The sequence below is a fragment of the Salvelinus fontinalis genome, chromosome 40, assembly GCF_029448725.1.
Source record: "Salvelinus fontinalis isolate EN_2023a chromosome 40, ASM2944872v1, whole genome shotgun sequence".
Classification (NCBI taxonomy): Eukaryota; Metazoa; Chordata; class Actinopteri; order Salmoniformes; family Salmonidae; genus Salvelinus; species Salvelinus fontinalis.
Window position 1 is genome coordinate 10,673,472 of NC_074704.1, and position 19,441 is coordinate 10,692,912.

Sequence of the window (19,441 nt, forward strand, 5' to 3'; positions counted from 1 at the left end):
GGGGGCATCTTTTCTTTCTTACCAAGTCTACCACCGAAGCCGTTACAGATGCACAATTGAGAGCATCCTGTCGGGCTGTATCACCGCCTGGTACGGCAACTGCACCGCCCACAACCGCAGGCTCTCCAGAGGATGGTGAGGTCTGCACAACGCATCACCAGGGGCAAACTACCTGCCCTCCAGGACACCTACAGCACCCGATGTCACAGGAAGGCCAAAAAAGATCATCAAGGACAACAACCACACGAGTCACTGCCTGTTCATCCCGCTATTATCCACAAGGCGAGGTCAGTACAGGTGCATCAAAGCTGGGACCGAGAGACTGAAAAACAGCTTCTATCTCAAGGCCATCAGACTGTTAAACAGCCATCACTAACACAGAGAGGCTGCTGCCTACATACAGACTTGAAATCATTGGCCACTTTAATAAATGGATCACTAGTCACTTTAACAATGTCACCTTAATAAGGTTTACATATCTTGCATTAATCATCTCATACTGTATTTTATACCATCTATTGCATCTTGTCTATGCCGCTCTGTCATTGAATATATACATATATTTCTATGTATATATTCTTATTTCATTCCTTTACTTAGATTTGTGTGTATTAGGTAGTTGTTGTGGAATTGTCAGATTACTTGTTAGATATTACTGCGCTGTCGGAACTAGAAGCACAAGCATTTCGCTACACTCGCAACAACATCTGTAACCATGTGTACGTGACCGATAAAATTTGATTTGATTTGGATTTGAACTCCTGTCTTTCTGTCTCTCACTTCTTTCGACAGTCTCACTTACAAGACGCAGAGTAGATACACTTGAGTCTATATCAATGGTTCCATCCAGCCCAACATTAAATGGATAGATAAATATAATTGATGCAAGCTGGGAATATAACTGTACCAGGCAGTGCCATTTGTCATTTGGTAGCTGTGCAGTATTGATGTAGCTTTTATGCGTCATGTGATGTGTCCCCATGTCTGAACTCCCCCAAGACTAAGACAAACAACAACACAATCGACTGGAGATAACAAAACCTAATGCTTTATCATTCCCATACAGTACGCATATGCTAGCATTATGCCTCTCGCTTACCAACTGTTCAACTGAAAAATACAGAAAGAGAGAGAGACAAAGAGAGAGAGAGAGAGAGAGAGAGAGAGACAAAGAGAGAGAGAGAGAGAGAGAGAGAGAGAGAGAGAGAGAGAGAGAGAGAGAGAGAGAGAGAGAGAGAGAGAGAGAGAGAGAGAGAGCGAGAGAGAGAGAGAGAGAGAGGTAAAGTTATACTGCGACTAAGGAAAAAAACACATAGGATTTTCTAGCCTATACAGTAACTCAGACAGACTGACAATATCTGATCAGTATCACACTCTGAAAGCGTCACTGTGAAGCAGCCAAAAGGTGTCTGCTTTAAAGTGAGCCCACAACTTGTTCACACGATCCGGTGGTGTGGAGAGTCGCACTGTGAGAGTCTCCATCCCAAATAGCACAATCTTCCCTACATAGTGCACTACTTTTGACCAGGGCCCATAGGCCTCTAAACTAAAGTAGTGCACTATATAGAGAACAGAGTACCATTTGGGGCGCAGACAAAGGATTGACGGACAGACTTGTCATTCCTGGGTAGCCGAGTGGATTTGGAGGAAGAATCTCTACCAAACGGCATCCTATTCCCTACATACAGTAGTGCACTACATTTGACCAGGGCTCTGGTCAAATGTCAGATGAATAGGGTGCCATTTGGGACACTTTGTGAGACGGGGCTTATCATATCCGCCCTGGACAGCAACGGACTCTTCCTTCGGGTTGTATGGGGAGACACGAATCTCTCATGGTTTACAGGTTGGTATCTTCCTACCCAGATGATAGTAATACTGTAGCTTCAGCTGGGTCGTGGACCGTAGTAGGGCACGCAGTAGAAAAACGTTTTGCAACAGAACACAAACATTTTTTTTAATCGGAAATGTTTAAGTAGCACCTCCCCCGTTTCACTCCATTTTCTTCCTATTGAACACAACCCATGGTAGCTTAAGCTCTTTGTGAGAAAGAAACTGGCTACGGTACTGAAAAACTACACACGGCTATTTGTCAACATGTCAACTTGAATGATGAACAACACCACACAATGTGTTGACATGCAGAGTTACCAAGATGCGTCCCCTACTCGGGGATTAGATATTGTGAACAATGATGTATTCGAAATGCATTGCCTCACACAAACAGCATGTTGTCAACATGCCAAGGTTATGTATTTGTGTGCATTGATCCGACAGACTGAGCATTTCAATAATTAAAGGACTGTATGGACAACTGATTGGTTGTTCTCGTGGTATATGAATGGGTCATTAATAAAAGAGACACAGAGAGATATTAATTCATTTTTATATATGAATAATACTTTGCGTCCATATAGTAAATATGGACTAATTGTTTGGAGAAGGAGAGAGAGCAGAAAGGGGGAGAGAGAGAAGTTGTGAGAGACCGAGACAGAGAGAGATGAATTAATGTTAATATATGAATAATATGTCACGTCTATATGGTAAATATGGACTAATTGTTTGGAGAAGGAGAGAGAGGGCGGGAAGGGGGGAGAGAGAGAAACAGAGAGAGGTTATGAGAGAGACACAGAGAAAGAAAGAGCAACCGAGAGGTTATGAGAGAGACATCGAGAGAGGGCGACAGAGAGAGAGAAAGGGCAAAACAGAGTGACAGAGAGAGAGAGGGAGAGAGAGATAGATGAATGAATGTTTATGTAAGAATAATACGTCACATCTATATATTAAATATGGGCTAATTATTTGGAGAAGGGGAGAGAGCAGGAAGGGGGAGAGAGAGAAGTTGTGAGAGAGACCGAGACAGAGAGGGAAACAGAAAGAGGTTATGAGAGAGGCAGAGAGAGAGAGAGACAGAGCGGCAGAGAGAGAGAGGTTATGAGAGAGGCAGCAAGAGAGAGACATACAGCGACAGAGACAGAGAGAGAAAGAGAGTGACAGAGAGAGAGCGAGAGACATATGTTTCCCATGCCAATAAAGCCTTTTGAATTGAACTGAATTGAGAGAGACAGAGAGAGATAGACAGAGAGAGAAACACAGAGAGAGAAACAAAGACAGAGTAGGAGTGTGTAGTAGAGTTGAAAGATAGGAGATAACTAGTCTGATAGGGAGAGTGTCAGGGAAGAGGAGGTGCTGGCTGCTGCCTTCCACACACACCATGCTTTCTAGAGGGAGAGAGAGGAGTGGAATGGAGGGCCTTCCGAATCAACTTCAGCTAATTGAAAGAGCTTTTTGGCAGGAATGGACTGCATAAGAGCAGAGGAGCGAACGGTGCTGAGAATGAGAAACAGAAAGAAAGGGAGAGGAAACGGGAGTGAATGAGAGTAAGAGAGATTGGAAAGTGGGAATGAGGTAGAGGAAACGGACAAAGAGAGAGACTGAAAAGGAGATAAAGGGTAACATAAAAGAGTGAAAATTAAAAAGGAAAGATGGAAACCACAAAAGCGAAACCACAAAAGCGAGAGACAGAAAGATAGGGATGGGTTCTCTCATCCAGTTCTATAGGGTTCTGTCAAAAGGAGAGGACATTTTAACTCAATAGCCCAAAAGCACAATGAAATAGTCTACTAAATACATCTCTACCCCAATAAACAGGACAATGATTTATTAGCCAACAAAATTATGGCTGTATTCTCTCATTCCATACCTCCAGCCCTGAGATGAAGAGATGAGATTGGTTGGTTAGGGTGGAAACACCACAGCCACCCCCAATGGCAGGGTCCCAGGTGTGTGTGTGTGTGTGTGTGTGTGTGTGTGTGTGTGTGTGTGTGTGTGTGTGTGTGTGTGTGTGTGTGTGTGTGTGTGTGTGTGTGTGTGTGTGTGTGTGTGTGTGTGTGTGTGTGTGTGTGTGTGTGTGTGTGTGTGTTGTGTGTTCGAGCGTGTGCGTGCGTGTGTATGTGTGTGTGTGTGTGCGTGTGTGTGTGTGTGTGTGTGTGTGTGTGTGTGTGTGTGTGTGTGTGTGTGTGTGTGTGTGTGTGTGTGTGTGTGTGTGTGTGTGTGTGTGTGTGTGTGTGTGTGTGTGTGTTGTGTGTTCGAGCGTGTGCGTGCGTGTGTGTGTGTGTGTGTGTGTGTGTGTGTGTGTGTGTGTGTGTGTGTGTGTGTGTGTGTGTGTGTGTGTGTGTGTGTGTGTTGTGTGTTTGAGCGTGTGCGTGTGTGTGTGTGTGTGTGTGTGTGTGTGTGTGTGTGTGTGTGTGTGTGTGTGTGTGTGTGTGTGTGTGTGTGTGTGTGTGTGTGTGTGTGTGTTGAGCGTGTGCGTGTGTGTGTGTGTGTGTGTGTGTGTGTGTGTGTGTGTGTGTGTGTGTGTGTGTGTGTGTGTGTGTGTGTGTGTGTGTGTGTGTGTGTGTGTGTGTGTGTGTGTGTGTGCGTGAGTGAGTGTGTGTGTGTGTGGCAGCCATTTAGAGCTTCTATGATGCAGTCTTTGCCTGAATCAGCCTGAGGTAAAACCACTTTATCGGTGAAATAGGATGAGAATAACATGCCAGACGTACTACACGCATGAGAGACCTGCAGGAGTGTTAGACCACCGTGGGCACCACATACTTTACGGTAGAGTGTTGTGTAGTACAGAGATGTGTGTGTTGTGTTTTGTGTGTTGTGTGTTCAAGCGTGTGCGTGTGCGTGTGCGTGTGCGTGTGCGTGTGTGTGTGTGTGTGTGTGTGTGTGTGTGTGTGTGTGTGTGTGTGTGTGTGTGTGTGTGTGTGTGTGAAGCACAGGAATAGAAACACAAATATCTAGATACTAAGCTTGTCACGCCTGCTCCCGCTCCCCCTCCCTGGCACTCGAGGGCACCAGGCTACCCTTCTTTACACGCACCTGTCACCATCATTACGCGCAGCAGCGCTCATTGGACTCACCTGGACTACTTCACGTTGTTGATTACCCCCTGTATATCTGTCTGTTCCTCGGTGGTGTTCCCTGTGTCTGCATTCATTGTTGTCATGTGTTCCTGTCCAGACGCTGTTCCTGTTCTGCTTCGTCTCCGTCAGTTATTAAACCTTCACTTCCTGTACCTGCTTCTCATCTCCTGTGTCAATCCTTACAGAATGTGGACACCATTACAAGAAGCATCAGGGAGTTTTTTAGGGTTTGATTTTGTTGGTGACGCTGGACCCGGGGGCCGTCGCCGATAAAACCGGGGATGCCTAAGCTGGCTCGTTGGGATGTCATGCCCTAGCTGGCTCGAGAGATTTCCTTGCCACGGTTGGCTCGGCAGGTTCCCATCCCACGTCATGCTTCAGCCGGCCCATTGGGCTTCTACGCCGCAGCGGGATCGTCAGGCTGTTACGCCTCAGCCGGCCCATCCAGCTCGCCCAGATGGGACGCCGGGTGGCGCCCCTAGAGGGGGGGTGTACTATCAAGCCGGCTCCCGCTCCCCCTCCCTGGCGCTCGAGGGCGCCAGGCTACCCATCATCATACGCACCTGTTACCATCATTACGCGCAGCTACGCTCATTGGACTCACCTGGACTCCCTCACTTTATTGATTGCCCCAGCATATATGTCTGCTCCTCTGTGTTGTTCCCTGTTGTAGCACTGTTTGTCGCGTTGTGTTTATGTCCAGATGGTGTTCTTGTTCCGTTGCTTGTCTGTCTATATTAAACCTTCACTCCCTGTACCTGCTTCTCATCTCCTGCGTCGATCCTTACAAAGCTCACTTGAAAGGATGTAATATGTTATACTGAGTGACCGACGGAAAGGAAGCATACAGTTATGACTATAACTACTGTTCCCTGAAGGAGGGAACGAGGTATAACATACTATGGAGAGTCAACGACTAGTCATATTCACCTGAAGAACTGAAATCACACCCAACGGGCCAATCACACCCAGAGCTCGCATTAATTTCCTCAATTCAGTACTGCTCTTCAGCGAGCCCAAACCCCTTGACAGCGTGGGGGCAAAATACGTTATACCTAGTTCCCTCTTTCAGTGAACAGTAGTTATATTCATAACTACACATTTATTTTCAGTCGGTCACTTGGTATAACATACTATGGGGACATAAAATCACGCCCCAAGCCGGCTAAGAGTGTACCAAACTAGGAGGCCCACGGTAGGCCAAGCACACATAAGAGACGCAAGTGGCATTACCCATATGGTTGATGAGGATCTCCACATTGCAAATGTACGGTCCCTTACAAGACGTCCGCGAGTGTTGTTAAAATAGGCCGATGACCTCAGGTCGTGCCCCAGGGCTCGGTCTTCTGGGAAGTCATCGAAAAAAGTATCTCGGACATTTGGTTTCCGTTTTATAACATTTAAAATTTTTGGTAATTTTTCCGCTGTACTGGAAAATTCCACCAGATGGAGACTGGCTGCTTGTTGCAAATGGACAAAACATCCCCAAACGGACATAGGCGTTTCTCCTAAACGGAAAAGACTTCGAAGATGAAATTCGGTGAGCACAGGTTTGGCCAAATGGGCTTTTAGCCCAGAAACAAGATGGTGTCGAGGCCTCAACGCTTTTTAAGTTGAGACCCATTTTCTGTGATTAAAGGTCAAAAACGGTAATACAGCGCTAATTTAACCACTTCACGTCAAAGTACAAAAACCTACACGTGTAAGGAAAAAAATAACCAGCCATTTATCTATCGTAATTTACAAGAAATAATTCAATGTCCGTTTGGTGATGGTTAAAGTTTTTTTTTTTTCAAACAAGTTATAGATCCAGTTGTGGCGTGTTCAGACGAATCCGTTAAGGCGGGTTTCGGAGCTCTACGTGATTTCTGTGATTTTCTGAACTCACTCACTCGCACGCACGCACGCACGCACACACACACACACACACACACACACACACACACACAGTCAATGGGGAGTGACACAGTGTGAGGCTTACAGACACACAGAGCCTGTGTTACTTTCAGCTTCCGGTGACAACCGGAAGTACCTTAAATTGGGGTCATAGGGGCTGTTTCAAAGGGTTAAAAAGGTTGCATCTTTCCAAAATTTCACGTGTGATGAGGTAACCCTTATGAACTGTAAATCAGTCATTTCTCCCATCAGATGTCCAAGAAAAACTCACACGCACACACACAGCCAGGATGGAGTAACAGTGTGGGGCTTACAGACACACAGAGCCTGCAATAGATATAAGTTTCCCTGCATTTAAGTCCCCGGCTACTAGGAGCACCGCCTCTGGGTGAGCGTTTTCTTGTTTGCTTACAGTGGAATACAGCTCATTCAATGCTGCCTCTGACTGTGATGGTATGTAAACAGCTACAAAGAATATAGATGAAAACTCTCTCGGTAGGTAATGTGGTCTGCAGCTTATCATGAGAAACTCTACCTCAGGCGAGCAATGGCTTGAGACTTCCTTAGATATCATGCACCAGCTGTTATTTACAAAAATACTTAGACCCCCGCCCCTTGTCTTACCAGACGCCGCTGTTCTATCCAACCGGTACATCGTATAACCAGCCAGGTGTATGTTGATATTGTTGTCGTTCAGCCACGACTCAGTGAAGCATATAAGGAACCAGAACCTGCTGCAACTTGACGATGCGCACTGCCATGCTGCCACTGCAGTCCATAAACCCCACAGTTCTAAGAACAATACTTACCTTGTAAGCCTGGAATATCGGAACTCGTACAAGGAACCGCATGTCCAAAACAACAGAACCCCTGTTGTGACTTGGTAAAGCGCAAACGCACGCTACATAGCAGGTCCAAAGACTCCAATGGTTCAAACGGAGGCTCACACAGTGTCCAGGACCAAAGCCAGGTCCCAGATCGGTGCCATAGGCTCAGACTGGTCTGAGCCGACACACGCCTTTCAGTTACCGCACCACCCAGAGGATGATACCACTGGGTAGAGCTGTCAATCCCTACATGACACACCGAGATGGCTGCCGTATATGCCTCCAATGTGAAAAAAGCCCTGCTCAAGAAGTTCTTGCAAGAACCTCAAAATGTCCACCAAAGAGCTTTGAAAAGGAGAAACTGCTTTAACCAGACACCAACCCACAAATGCACGCCACTTATATGTATACAACCCTCTCGTAGAGTGTGTGACGCGCCAACTGTACAGTCGCAATCACGTTCAAGGGTAAACCCCTAGCTGTCAAATTCGACCTTTCAGGGGCCAAACCCACTGATCCCATATATGTGGTCATGGATGCCAAACTCTCCCATGCCCCTGGGACAATAGATCCTGACAACACGGAACCCTCCACGGGTCCCAGCCCAACAGGCGAATGATCACCGGGAACCAGGGTTGTCTGGGCCAACGGGGAGACACAACAATCAACAACAGACCCTCCTGAAAGACCCTCCTCGCGGTGGCTTGAATCAGATGCATCGGAGGAAACGCATAGCGCAGGGTACGAGGCCACTGATACGCCAAAGCATCTGTTCCCAAAGGAGGGCCCAGATCCCTCATTGAGAAGAACAGACAACAATGTGTATTTTCTTGCGATGTTTAAGATCTACGTTGGCCATGCTGATCCGGTCCCATATCTGGGGAACCACCGAGGGGTGCAGTCTCCACTTTGGAGAGATAGGACCCCCACCTGGAAAGTAGAACCACACCCACGTTGAGAATTCTGGGAAGATATGTTGCCCTGAGCAACAGGAAACGGGCCAAGTTTATGTTTGAGCCAATCAGTTGTGCTGTGACAAGGTAGGGGTGGTACACAGAAGATAGCCCTATACAGTAAAAGACCAAGTCCATATTATGGCAAGAACAGCTCAAATAAGCAAAGAGAAATGACAGTCCATCATTGCTTTAAGACATGATTGTCAGTCAATGTGGAAAACTTCAAGAACTTTGAAAGTTTCTTCAAGTGCAGTCGCAAAAACCATCAAGCTCTATGATGAAACTAACTCTCATGAAGACTACCACAGGAAAGGAAAACCCGGAGTTACCCCTGCTGCAGAGGATAAGTTCATTACAGTTACCAGTCTCAGAAATTTCAGCCCAAATAAATGCTTCACAGAGTTTAAGTAACAGACACATCTCAACATCAACTGTTGAGATGAGTCGGTGTGAATCAGGCCTTTATGATCGAATTTCTGCAAAGAAACCACTACTAAAGGACACCAACAATAAGAAGAGACTTGCTTGGGCCAAAAAACACGAGCAATGGACATTAGACTGGTGGAAATCTGTCCTTAGGATTGATGAGTTGCAATTTGAGATTTGTGGTTCCAACCGCTGTGTCTTTGTGAGACGCAGAGTAGGTGAACGGATTATCTCAGCATGTGTGGTTCCCACTGTGAAGCATGGAGGAGGAGGAGGCGTGATGGTGGTGCTTTGCTGGTGACACTGTCTGTGATTTATTTAGAATTCAAGGCACTCTTAACCATTATGGCTACCACAGCATTCCACAGCGATACTGATAAAATAATTTATAAGGTGACAGATAATGATTAAATAATTCTACCCGGAAACTTAACCATTAGGCAGTATATGTTATGGAGCATATATAAGGAATAATAAAAAAATATCAAAAATAAGTCCAACTAGGTTGGACTGGGGAAGAGAGGAATGTATGTGTGTGCCTAAAGAAAACACTGACAACAATTAAACTGTGTTTGAACCAACCTGGCTAGAACACTGAGAAATTACGATAGGACAGGGAGTACCCCTCCAGGTTTCCCTAATCGGGGGGGGGGGGGGGGGGGGGGGGGACTGTCGGCTGGGTAGTGATAAACTGTGGTGAGAATTCTGGAGAAGAATATAGCTCTCTTAATGTTAGTGTGCATGTGTGTGCGTAAGTGAGAAGAATGGTATAAAAGGAATGTCTTTGTATATTAACTGCAGAGCTCTCGTTAATAAACATTGATTTGACTATTGTGAGCTGGAAATTCTGTCTGTTTCATTTAAACCAGAACTTTACAAATTCTGGGTTGCAGACAAATTAGAATAATTGACATTTATGAACATTGATAACAAAATTCCATATCAGATACGCCATCCCATCTGGTTTGCACTTAGTGGGACTATCATTTGTTTTCAACAGGACAATGACCCATCACACCTCCAGGCTGTGTAAGGGCTATTTGACCAAGAAGAAGAGTGATGGAGTGTTGCATCAGAAGACTTGGCCTCCACAATGACCCGACCTCAACCCAATTGAGATGGTTTGGGATGAGTTGGACCACATGCTCAACATATTTGGGAACTCATTCAAGACTGTTGGATAAGCATTCCAGGTGAAGCTGGTTGAGAGATACCAAGAGTGTGCAAAGTTGTCATCAAGGCAAAGGGTGGCAACTTTGAACAATCTAAAATATATTTTGATTTCTTTAACACTTTTTTGGTTACTACATAATTCGATTTGTGTTATTTCATAGTTTTGATGTCTTTGCTGTTATTCTACAATGTAGAAAATAGTAAAAATAAAGAAGAACCCTTGAATGAGTAGGTGTGTCCAAACTTTTGACTGGTACTGTATGTATAAGAGAAAATTAAACTTCCTCTCCCATGCACGCACACACATACACACTTCTTCTCACCCCACACCTCTCCCCTCTCTCTGCCTCCCTAGCCATACACACCAATAAGCCCCATAGCGGCTCATCATCCAAAACCACTTCCAGCACATTTTCTCATTACACCAGACCTCCTGTTCGGTCCTCTCCTCAGTGGCAGGGAGGGAGAAACACGAGAGAACCCTCCAGTCAGAGGCTATATCCCCATGAGGTCAACCTGCCCCCCAAAACAAGCAGAGAATGTGATACACAGGCACGCACACGCTCACATGCACACACACATACAGACATAAACACACTTCTTCCACAAACAGAGAGTGTGACTCACTGAGCCCCCCCCCCCCCCCCCCCCCTACTGTAGTCCATCACTGTCTGACAGCATGGCATGCAAATCTAGCATTACTGGCATGGATCCACCACGTTCACAGGGCCTACAGGGCATAATGTCTGTTACTGGGGGGTTGGGGGGTCGAGGGGGTGGTGGGGGGCAGGTTTTCCAGGAGATAGGGGAGGAGGTGAGGGGTGAAAGGGGGATGAAGGGGCAGCCAGGAGGGAGGTGGGATGAGGGTAGGGGCATCCAAGCCATTAGGGTCACCATCACCTCTCATTCTGTTCTCCGCTCAGCCCTGAGATGAAGGGATGAGGTTGGTTGGTTAGGGTGGAAACACCACAGCAACCCCCTGTGTGTGTGTGTGTGTGTGTGTGTGTGTGTGTGTGTGTGTGTGTGTGTGTGTGTGTGTGTGTGTGTGTGTGTGTGTGTGTGTGTGTGTGTGTGTGTGTGTGTGTGTGTGTGTGTGTGTGTGTGTTAGTGTGTGTGTGTGTGTCTTTTGCTGAGGGTCTTTTAAGATTAATTTGGAATACTAAATCCTGTGCTGAATGAGGGATGTGTGTACGTGTGTGCTTGAGAAAGAGAGAGAGAGAGAGAGAGAGAGAGAGAGAGAGAGAGAGAGAGAGAGAGAGAGAGAGAGAGAGAGAGAGAGAGAGAGAGAGAGAGAGAGAGAGAGAGAGAGAGAAAGAGTGAGAGAGGGAGAGAGAAAGTTAGAGAGAGAGACATAGAGAGAGAGAGAGAGAGAGAGAGAGAGAGGGGGAGAGAGAGAGAAAGACAGAGACATAGAGAGAGAGACACAGAGAGAGACACAGAGAGAGACACAGATAGAGACACACAGTGTGTGTGTGTGTGCGTGCGTGCGGTTTTGACAAGGGTCCTAGGTGTACTCCAGGAGGATGATTGAATGCCAGGCCCTAACTACCAACTCTGGGTCTCAGTGACAGAGAAGGAACTCCGTTGGGGATTGAAATATTCATGGGTTTGGGTTTGTGTTATTTTATTCCTGTTGTTTGGAAGTTGCGATGAGGGACGTATTCGCATAACTGCATCTGATAATAAAACAAATAAACATCCCAAAAATGTTATACTCTCACCCAGGTTGCTTATCTCTCACACACACACACACACACACACACACACACACACACACACACACACACACACACACACACACACACACACACACACACACACACACACACACAATAACCCATATATTCCAATCTACAATCCAAACCAACCACAAAAAATACAATTATGTTTATTTTTAGAAAAGGAACGTGGAGGATTGAGAGGGGAACGGCTTTTGTACGCGTATATATTGTCTAATAAGAGCAGCATTAATAATCACCAACCCTTATTAGACTGTAAATGTAACTCAACCAGTACCCCAACAACAGTGCTAGAGGAAGGGAGTCTAATACACACTCACACAAAACACACACACACACAGACACACACACACCTCCTAACCTCCTACTGTTCTTTGGACCTCTTTTAATTTAATCCGTTTGTCCCCAAGCATTCAATTAGTCACAGAATCTATGAACAATGCAGGCACTAAAAGCAAAGCCCTATGAAGTTAAATGGAGATTAATTATTCATGTACCGAGTGTACTGTAATGTTCTGTACTGTAATGCGTGAGATAACAAAACAAGTAAATGAAGAAAGAAAAATATGTTTTCTTTCATGATTATTGTGGTTAATGCTAAGATAAGACGAAGGCTGTTGTAAAAGGCTGTACATTTCCACCTCTCTTCAGGTTATGCTGGGATGAATAAAAAGAGGACACCCTTGCTCAAAGGTCTGTGTGTGTGTGTATGTGTGTGAGTTTGTGTGTGTGTGTGTGTGTGAGTGTGTGTGTGTATGTGCATGGGTATTGTATGTGTGTCTAGGTGTGTGTGTACTATACGGAAAAGGCTATACGGACACTCCTGACCTGCAAACCGATATTTCATTTCAGAATTGGCTAAAATTAGGTTAGGGTTAGGGTTAAGGGTTTGGTTAAGGTAAGTGTCAGTTTTAGATGATGGTTAGTCGTTTTGCAGGTCAGCAGCGCCATTATAGTCTCTACCATACTATACTCTAATTTTCTACCCCTCTGTACCCCCATATCTAGGGCACTCACTTGAGCACTTCATTGGAGTTGCCTTGTTTGGAGCCCTTCTTGTTAGGGGTCTCGTTGCAGCCTGACTTGAGCAGCGTGTGTTGCCCCCGGTCCAGCATCATGGTGGAGGTCGCCATGGCGATGACAGCCACTGCATCCCGCACCCGTGCTTCCAAACTGTAGTCCCATTCGTCATACGACACCGAAATTAGCCCTGAGCGAAGGAGAGAGAGAGAGAGGGAAAAAGAGAGAGGGAAAAGGGGGGGTAGGGGAAGATGTGGAAGGATGAGGGGTGAAAAGGTGGGAGGTGGAGAGAGAGGTTAAGAGAGCCATTTCAAATAACAGAGGTGCCACATGAACTAAAAACGTGTTTGTAATCCCTACATCCAACACCCTTTACAGCTGGGTTCACCCAGAGTAGGATGAAGTTTCCCAGAGACGCTGATCTATGATCAGTTTTGTATTTTCCGTTTAATAAGCTTTAAAACCTGGGGATAATAAACTGCTCCTGGATCAGTATGCACCTTTATACCCTTCTCCTGACCCCCATTCTAACCCCATCCAGTAAGTACCTGTGGGAAACACAGGGGGGACATTATCGGCGTCGCCGGCCACTAGCGACGGTACGATCCAGGTGTACCCGTATCCCGTCAGTCCCACAGAGTTTGCCACCTCAAAGATGGTGTAGGCCTCCTCCTTGGTGCAGTAGAGCAGGTAGACAGGGCTCTGCAGCTTCTTCATCTGGTTCTGGATCTTAGCGTCGCCATCATCCACAGACATGTCCAACAGGAGGACTTCTTCTAGCTCCCAGCCCACAAAACTGTTCTCTATGGTGCTCCGGATCTATGGTGGGGGAGAGGGGAAGGGGGGTGGGGGGAGAAGAGAGAGGGAGGAGGTAGAAGAGTGAGGGAGGATAAGGAAAAGAAGAGGAGAGAGGGAGGGAGGGAGGAGGAGAAGGAGGAGGGGGAAAAAGTATTGACGTTCTGTTCCAATATCCACACAAGAAACACCACTTGAAAAGTAAACAGTTTGTTTGTCTGTCTGGCAGTCTTTCTGGCTCCTCTCTTGGGTTTAGCTGTGCAGGTGTAAGACTAGTTGTGTGCCAGTTCAGCTCTAGGGTTGTACTTGAGCTTTAAGTCCTGGCTGTTTTCTAAAGAATGCTTTCAAGACAAAGGGAAAGGACAACAGGTTTGGTGTGGAGCATCTCTCATAAGGGTTTCATAGGAACAACAGGTTTGGTGTGGAGCATCTCTCATAAGGGTTTCATAGGAACAACAGGTTTGGTGTGAGGCATCTCTCATAGGGGTTTCATAGGAACAACAGGTTTGGTGTGGGGCATCTCTCATAGGGGTTTCATAGGAACAACAGGTTTGGTGTGAGGCATCTCTCATAGGGGTTTCATAGGAACAACAGGTTTGGTGTGAGGCATCTCTCATAGGGGTTTCATAGGAACAACAGGTTTGGTGTGGGGCATCGCTCATAAGGGTTTCATAGGAACAACAGGTTTGGTATGGGGCATAGAAACAGGAGAAAATGGATGCCACTTTTAAAATACTTTGCTTGGAGTGCCAGATGTGCAGGGTTTGAACATGAGATTTTTATTTTAGTTCATTGCAACAGGCGAGCTCAATCAAGCACAGACAAAGTACACTACATGAGCAAAAGTATGTGGACATCCGCTTGTCGAACATCTCATTCCAAAATCATGGGCATTAATATGGAGTTGGTCCCCCTTTGCTGCTACAACAGCCTCCACTCTTCTGGGAAGGTTTTCCACTATACAATGGAACATTGCTGCAGGGACTTGCTTCCATACTGCCACAAGAGCATTAATGAGGTCGGGCACTGATGTTGGGCGATTAAGCCTTGCTCGTAGTCGTTGTTCCAATTAATTCCAAAGGTGTTTGGTGGGGTTGAGGTCAGGGCTCTGTGCAGGCCAGTCAAGTTATTACGCACCGATCTGGAAAATCCATTTCTGTATGGATATCGCTTTGTGCACAGGGCATTGTCATGCTGAAACTGGAAAGTGCCGTCCCCAAACTTTTGCCACAAATTTGGAAGCACAGAATCGTCTAGACTGTCATTGCATGCTGTAGCATTAAGATTTCTCTTCACTGGAACTAAGGAGTCCGAAACATGAAAAACAGCCCCAGAACATTATTCTTCCTCCACCAAACTTTACAGTTGGCATTATGCATTCGGGCAGGTAGCGTTTTCCTGGCATCTGCCAAATCCAGATTCATCCGTCGGACTGCCAGATGGTGAAGCGTGATTCATCACTGCAGAGAACACGTTTCCACTGCTCCAGAGTGCAATGGCGGCAAGCTTTACACCACTCCAGCCGATGCTTGGCATTGCACATGGTGATCTTAGGCTTGTGTGCGGCTGCTCGGCCATGGAAACCCATTTCATGAAGCTCCCGACAAACACTTCTTGTGCTGACGTTGCTTCCAGAGGCAGTTAGGAACTCAGTAGTGAGTGTTGCGGAGGACAGACGATTTTAACGCGCTACTCGCTTCAGCTCTCGCCGGTCCCATTCTGTGAGCTTGTGTGGCCTACCACTTCGCAGCTGAGCCGTTGTTGCTCCTAGACGTTTCCACATCACAATAACAGCACAAGCAGGGCAGAAATTTGATGAACAGACTTGTTGGAAAGGTGGCATCCTATGACGGTGCCACGTTAAAAGTCACTGAGCTCTTCAGTAAAGCCATTCTACTGCCAATGTTTGTCTATGGAGATTGGAATGCTGTGTGCTCGATTTTATACACCTGTCAGCAATGGGTGTGGCTGAAATAGCCAAATCCACTAATTTGAAGGGGTGTCCACATACTTTTGTATATATAGTGTATTTGAACTGATTTCCAATAGTATTTGAACCCAGGTCTGGTCTGCCTCACTTTGTTGACAAAGTCCTGGTATCCGGGGTAGTAGGTGGTGACGATGGAGAAGATGTACCAGTCGTATTCCTCCATGATCTTCAGCATGATGGAGGCCTGCTGCTCTATGGACGGGCCAAACTGGAAGAACATGGAGTGGTCGTCCTGCAAACACGGGGAAGAGAAAGAAGAGAGAAGGAAGACAGAAGAACGGGACGTCAGGTCGATGGTCAAATGTAAATAGTATGTAAAGGAGGATAGTACACATACAGTATATGCGCGGCCACACACACAAACAACATCTGGAGACTCAAGGGAGGTCCAGGGGGCTAGGGCGATGTTGTTCAGTCACCCATGAGGACATGATGGTTGAGATGCATTATTTATGGAACTAAGGGACTGGAGGGGACATTAGAGGAACTGTATGAAGACTCACGCCCAGCATCAGCTGAACGTCAGGGGTCTATTTGTGTTCATGAGTTTGTCAGTGGGGGAGTGTGTGTACGATTATTAGTGAGTGAGTGTGAGCGAGATTGTGAGTGTGCGTGTGTCCTCACAAGGATAGTAAAACAAGGAAAATTCTGACAAGTGGAGACATCTCAACGGTCACCACAAGGAAAAAGGCTATTTTAGGTTTAGGGGTTAGGTTTACGGTTAGGGTTACAATTAGGATTAGGGATAGAATTAGGGTTAGTGGTTAGGGTTTAAGGTTAAGTTTAGGGGTTAGGGAAAATAGAATTTTGAATGGGAATCAATTGTTTGGTCCCCACAAGGATAGTAACACAAACATGCCTGTGTGTGTGTGTGTGTGTGTGTGTGTGTGTGTGTGTGTGTGTGTGTGTGTGTGTGTGTGTGTGTGTGTGTGTGTGTGTGTGTGTGTGTGTGTGTGTGTGTGTGTGTGTGTGTGTGTGTGTGTGTGTGTGTGTGTGTGTGTGTGTGTGTGTGTGTGTGTGTGTGTGTGTGTGTGTGTGTGTGTGTGTGTGCGTGTGTGTGCGTGTGTGCGCGTGTGTGCGTGTGTGTGTGTGTGTGTGAATCTGCTCATATGTACAGTGGGGTTTGAAATGATTGACACAAAGATAAGAAAATATTACTGTATAAAATAAATAATTCAAATACTGAGCTATACTGTATGCTAAACAAATGGATTATTATATTATTTTATACTAATACAATTGGTCAGAGAAATAGATGCATTTTTTTTCTCTCAAAAAGGCAAGGGTCAATATTATTGACACCCCTGTTTTCAATACCTCACCTTGTGAGGGTAATGGCACTGAGCCTTTTTCCAAAATGTTTCATGAGTGGAGAACACATTGGAAGGGATCTTAGACCATTCCTCTTCCAGGAAGACAATAACCTCCAAGTAAACATAAAAATCCACAAATAAAATGGTTAACTGGCCACATATTCAACTGTTTGCAATAGTTATGTCAGTTTCCAGATGTGAAACCAATTGAAAACATGTGGTTTGATTTGAGGAGGACAATCCCATAAAACGCAGACGAATGATATCAAGGATCTGGAAGGGTTCTGTGTGGATCCCTCCCAATGTGTTCTCCAACTCATAAAATATCTTAGAAAAAGGCTCAGTTACATTATCCTCGCAAGGTGAGGTTTTTGAAGGTATTGAAAACAGGGTTGTCAATCATTTTTAACCCTACCTTTTTGAGACAAAAAAATGATTACTTGTTGAACAAAATCTCTTTCTCTGAGCAACTGTATAAGTATAAAATAATATTTTTTTTAGCATACAATATAGCTCAGTATTTTAATTATTTATTTTATATAGTAATTTTTTCTAATCTTAATCAAGGGTGTAATGTTGGACCCCACCGTATGTGTACACAGTGAGTGAGTGAGCAATAGCGTTAGTTTGTGAATGAATATGTGTGACGTCCATACTATATCTGCATGTTCCCGTGTGCAAGCAAGGATGGCCTGCCTATATGACAGCTCTGTATGTGACTCTGCGTGTATGGGCGTATCCATAGGTCGTGGCTCCATGTTACTCATGCAGCAGGCTGTGCTGAGCTCTCCCTGGCTCAGGTCTACTCGCTTCGCTCCACATCAAAGCCCACTTCTCCCCCTGTTACATATCCCATCTCCTCCACAGGGACAGATATGGCTTGATCTGTTACCTAGCTTCTGCTTTGATGAGGTAATCACATTCCATGTCAATGGGGGACGGAAGTGTGGAAGTAGAATAGGTAAGGTTGGGGGATTAATCCTGAAACGTTGACAGTCAGTAAACACTTCACTTGAAATAACCGTGTTAAAATAATATGCTTGTGCACAAACGCATCACAGGCGCACCCTTAAACTCTAACCTTTCCATTGGAACTTTCTATTGAAATCCATTTCTGTTTTGACTACGTTCCATATATTCTGAGGGTCATATGAATTTCAAAGGTGAGTGTATGCTGTGTTTGTCCCTTCCCATAATTTCCTGTCAATCAACCGCAAATCCACGGCAGCCATTGACTCCTCTTGATCCTCCACGCTTCTCAATCTATCCTGAGTCCTATCTCTCTTCTTCACACTTTATACACTTCTCTCTCTATTGTCTCTCTGCCCTACATTATTAATCACTGTGCGGATACAGATATCATTTAATTTGAAGACGTGTCTTTTTTCCCACTCTTTTCCTCTATCATTCTATTCTATCTTTTCATTCTCTTTCTCAAATGTCATTCACTTGGATCAGCAGACACCTATTCCATTATTCATAGAATAACAGCTAATCAGTCTAATGTTCTCTTTAATATCCTCATCAATTCACTCGTTTTTTTCTCCTAATGGAATTACTGTCTGTCAGTGTTTTTTTTACTCTTCGTGTTTATCTTCTTCACACCAAGTCCTAAAGCTCAATTAGCTCATGTCTGCGAGGTGCCAACCAGTGTCCTGCAGGGCCAGCAGGGCCAAACTGTCTCGCTCCTGATCAGCGACCAAGTTGCATGTCCTCACCACTCACATCAGTGTTCACTAGCCCAACTAACTGTGATGTGATGCCCAGCACTTGTATGGGTTATAAGTGGAGCACAAAATAGGATAGAGGGTGCCATTTTGGATGGAACCTATGAGTGATGTGAGAGATGCAACTCAATGTATAAATGAATAAAAGAGAGCAGAGAAAGGACATGATTCTTTTAGATGGAAAAATAATAATTATTGTAAGTCTCTGAAGAGTATTGTATGAATTTTGACATGCTTTTGTCGGCATTGTGCCATGTGAGTTTGATTGTTTAGCGCGAAATCCCGCGAGTCGACACTGACATACTATGTGCTGTAGTGGCACCACTTCTGCTGCTGCACAGCTGCATGTTGCAGACATTAGCTAACGGAGGCTAGTAAAGTACAGTAGCTTAACTGACTCACTGTCACTAGCATCATTATCCCGTTGTGCATAAAGATGACAGCAACCAGCCGCAGTAGTTATACAACACAGTAACCAATTGCATCTCCCTGAGGATTTGTAACGTACTGTGATGAAGCCTAATATGTGAGTAACCCGTCTTTAACATAGTGACTCTAACACCTCAACCACACCTCACATCAACCACTCTGGAATACATGTATAAATATATGCAGAGTCTAGTATACAAAAAAGTGCCTCCATCGCTTCCTTCTTTACAGTATGTC

The 19,441-nt window shown here is 45.3% G+C and overlaps 1 protein-coding gene across 6 annotated transcripts in view; it reads right to left on the reverse strand.

Moving 5' to 3' along the window:
• grin2bb (glutamate receptor, ionotropic, N-methyl D-aspartate 2B, genome duplicate b) overlaps positions 1-19,441 on the reverse strand; it is a 139,391-nt gene that overhangs the window by 45,498 nt on the left and 74,452 nt on the right. For all 6 annotated transcript variants that reach the window (XM_055906647.1, XM_055906646.1, XM_055906645.1 and 3 more), the window contains 3 exons: positions 15,824-15,967; positions 13,499-13,769; positions 12,948-13,140 (listed from right to left, as the gene is read on the reverse strand). In XM_055906647.1, the coding sequence (XP_055762622.1) occupies positions 12,948-13,140; positions 13,499-13,769; positions 15,824-15,967 (608 nt within the window). The remainder of the gene's footprint in view (positions 1-12,947; positions 13,141-13,498; positions 13,770-15,823; positions 15,968-19,441) is intronic.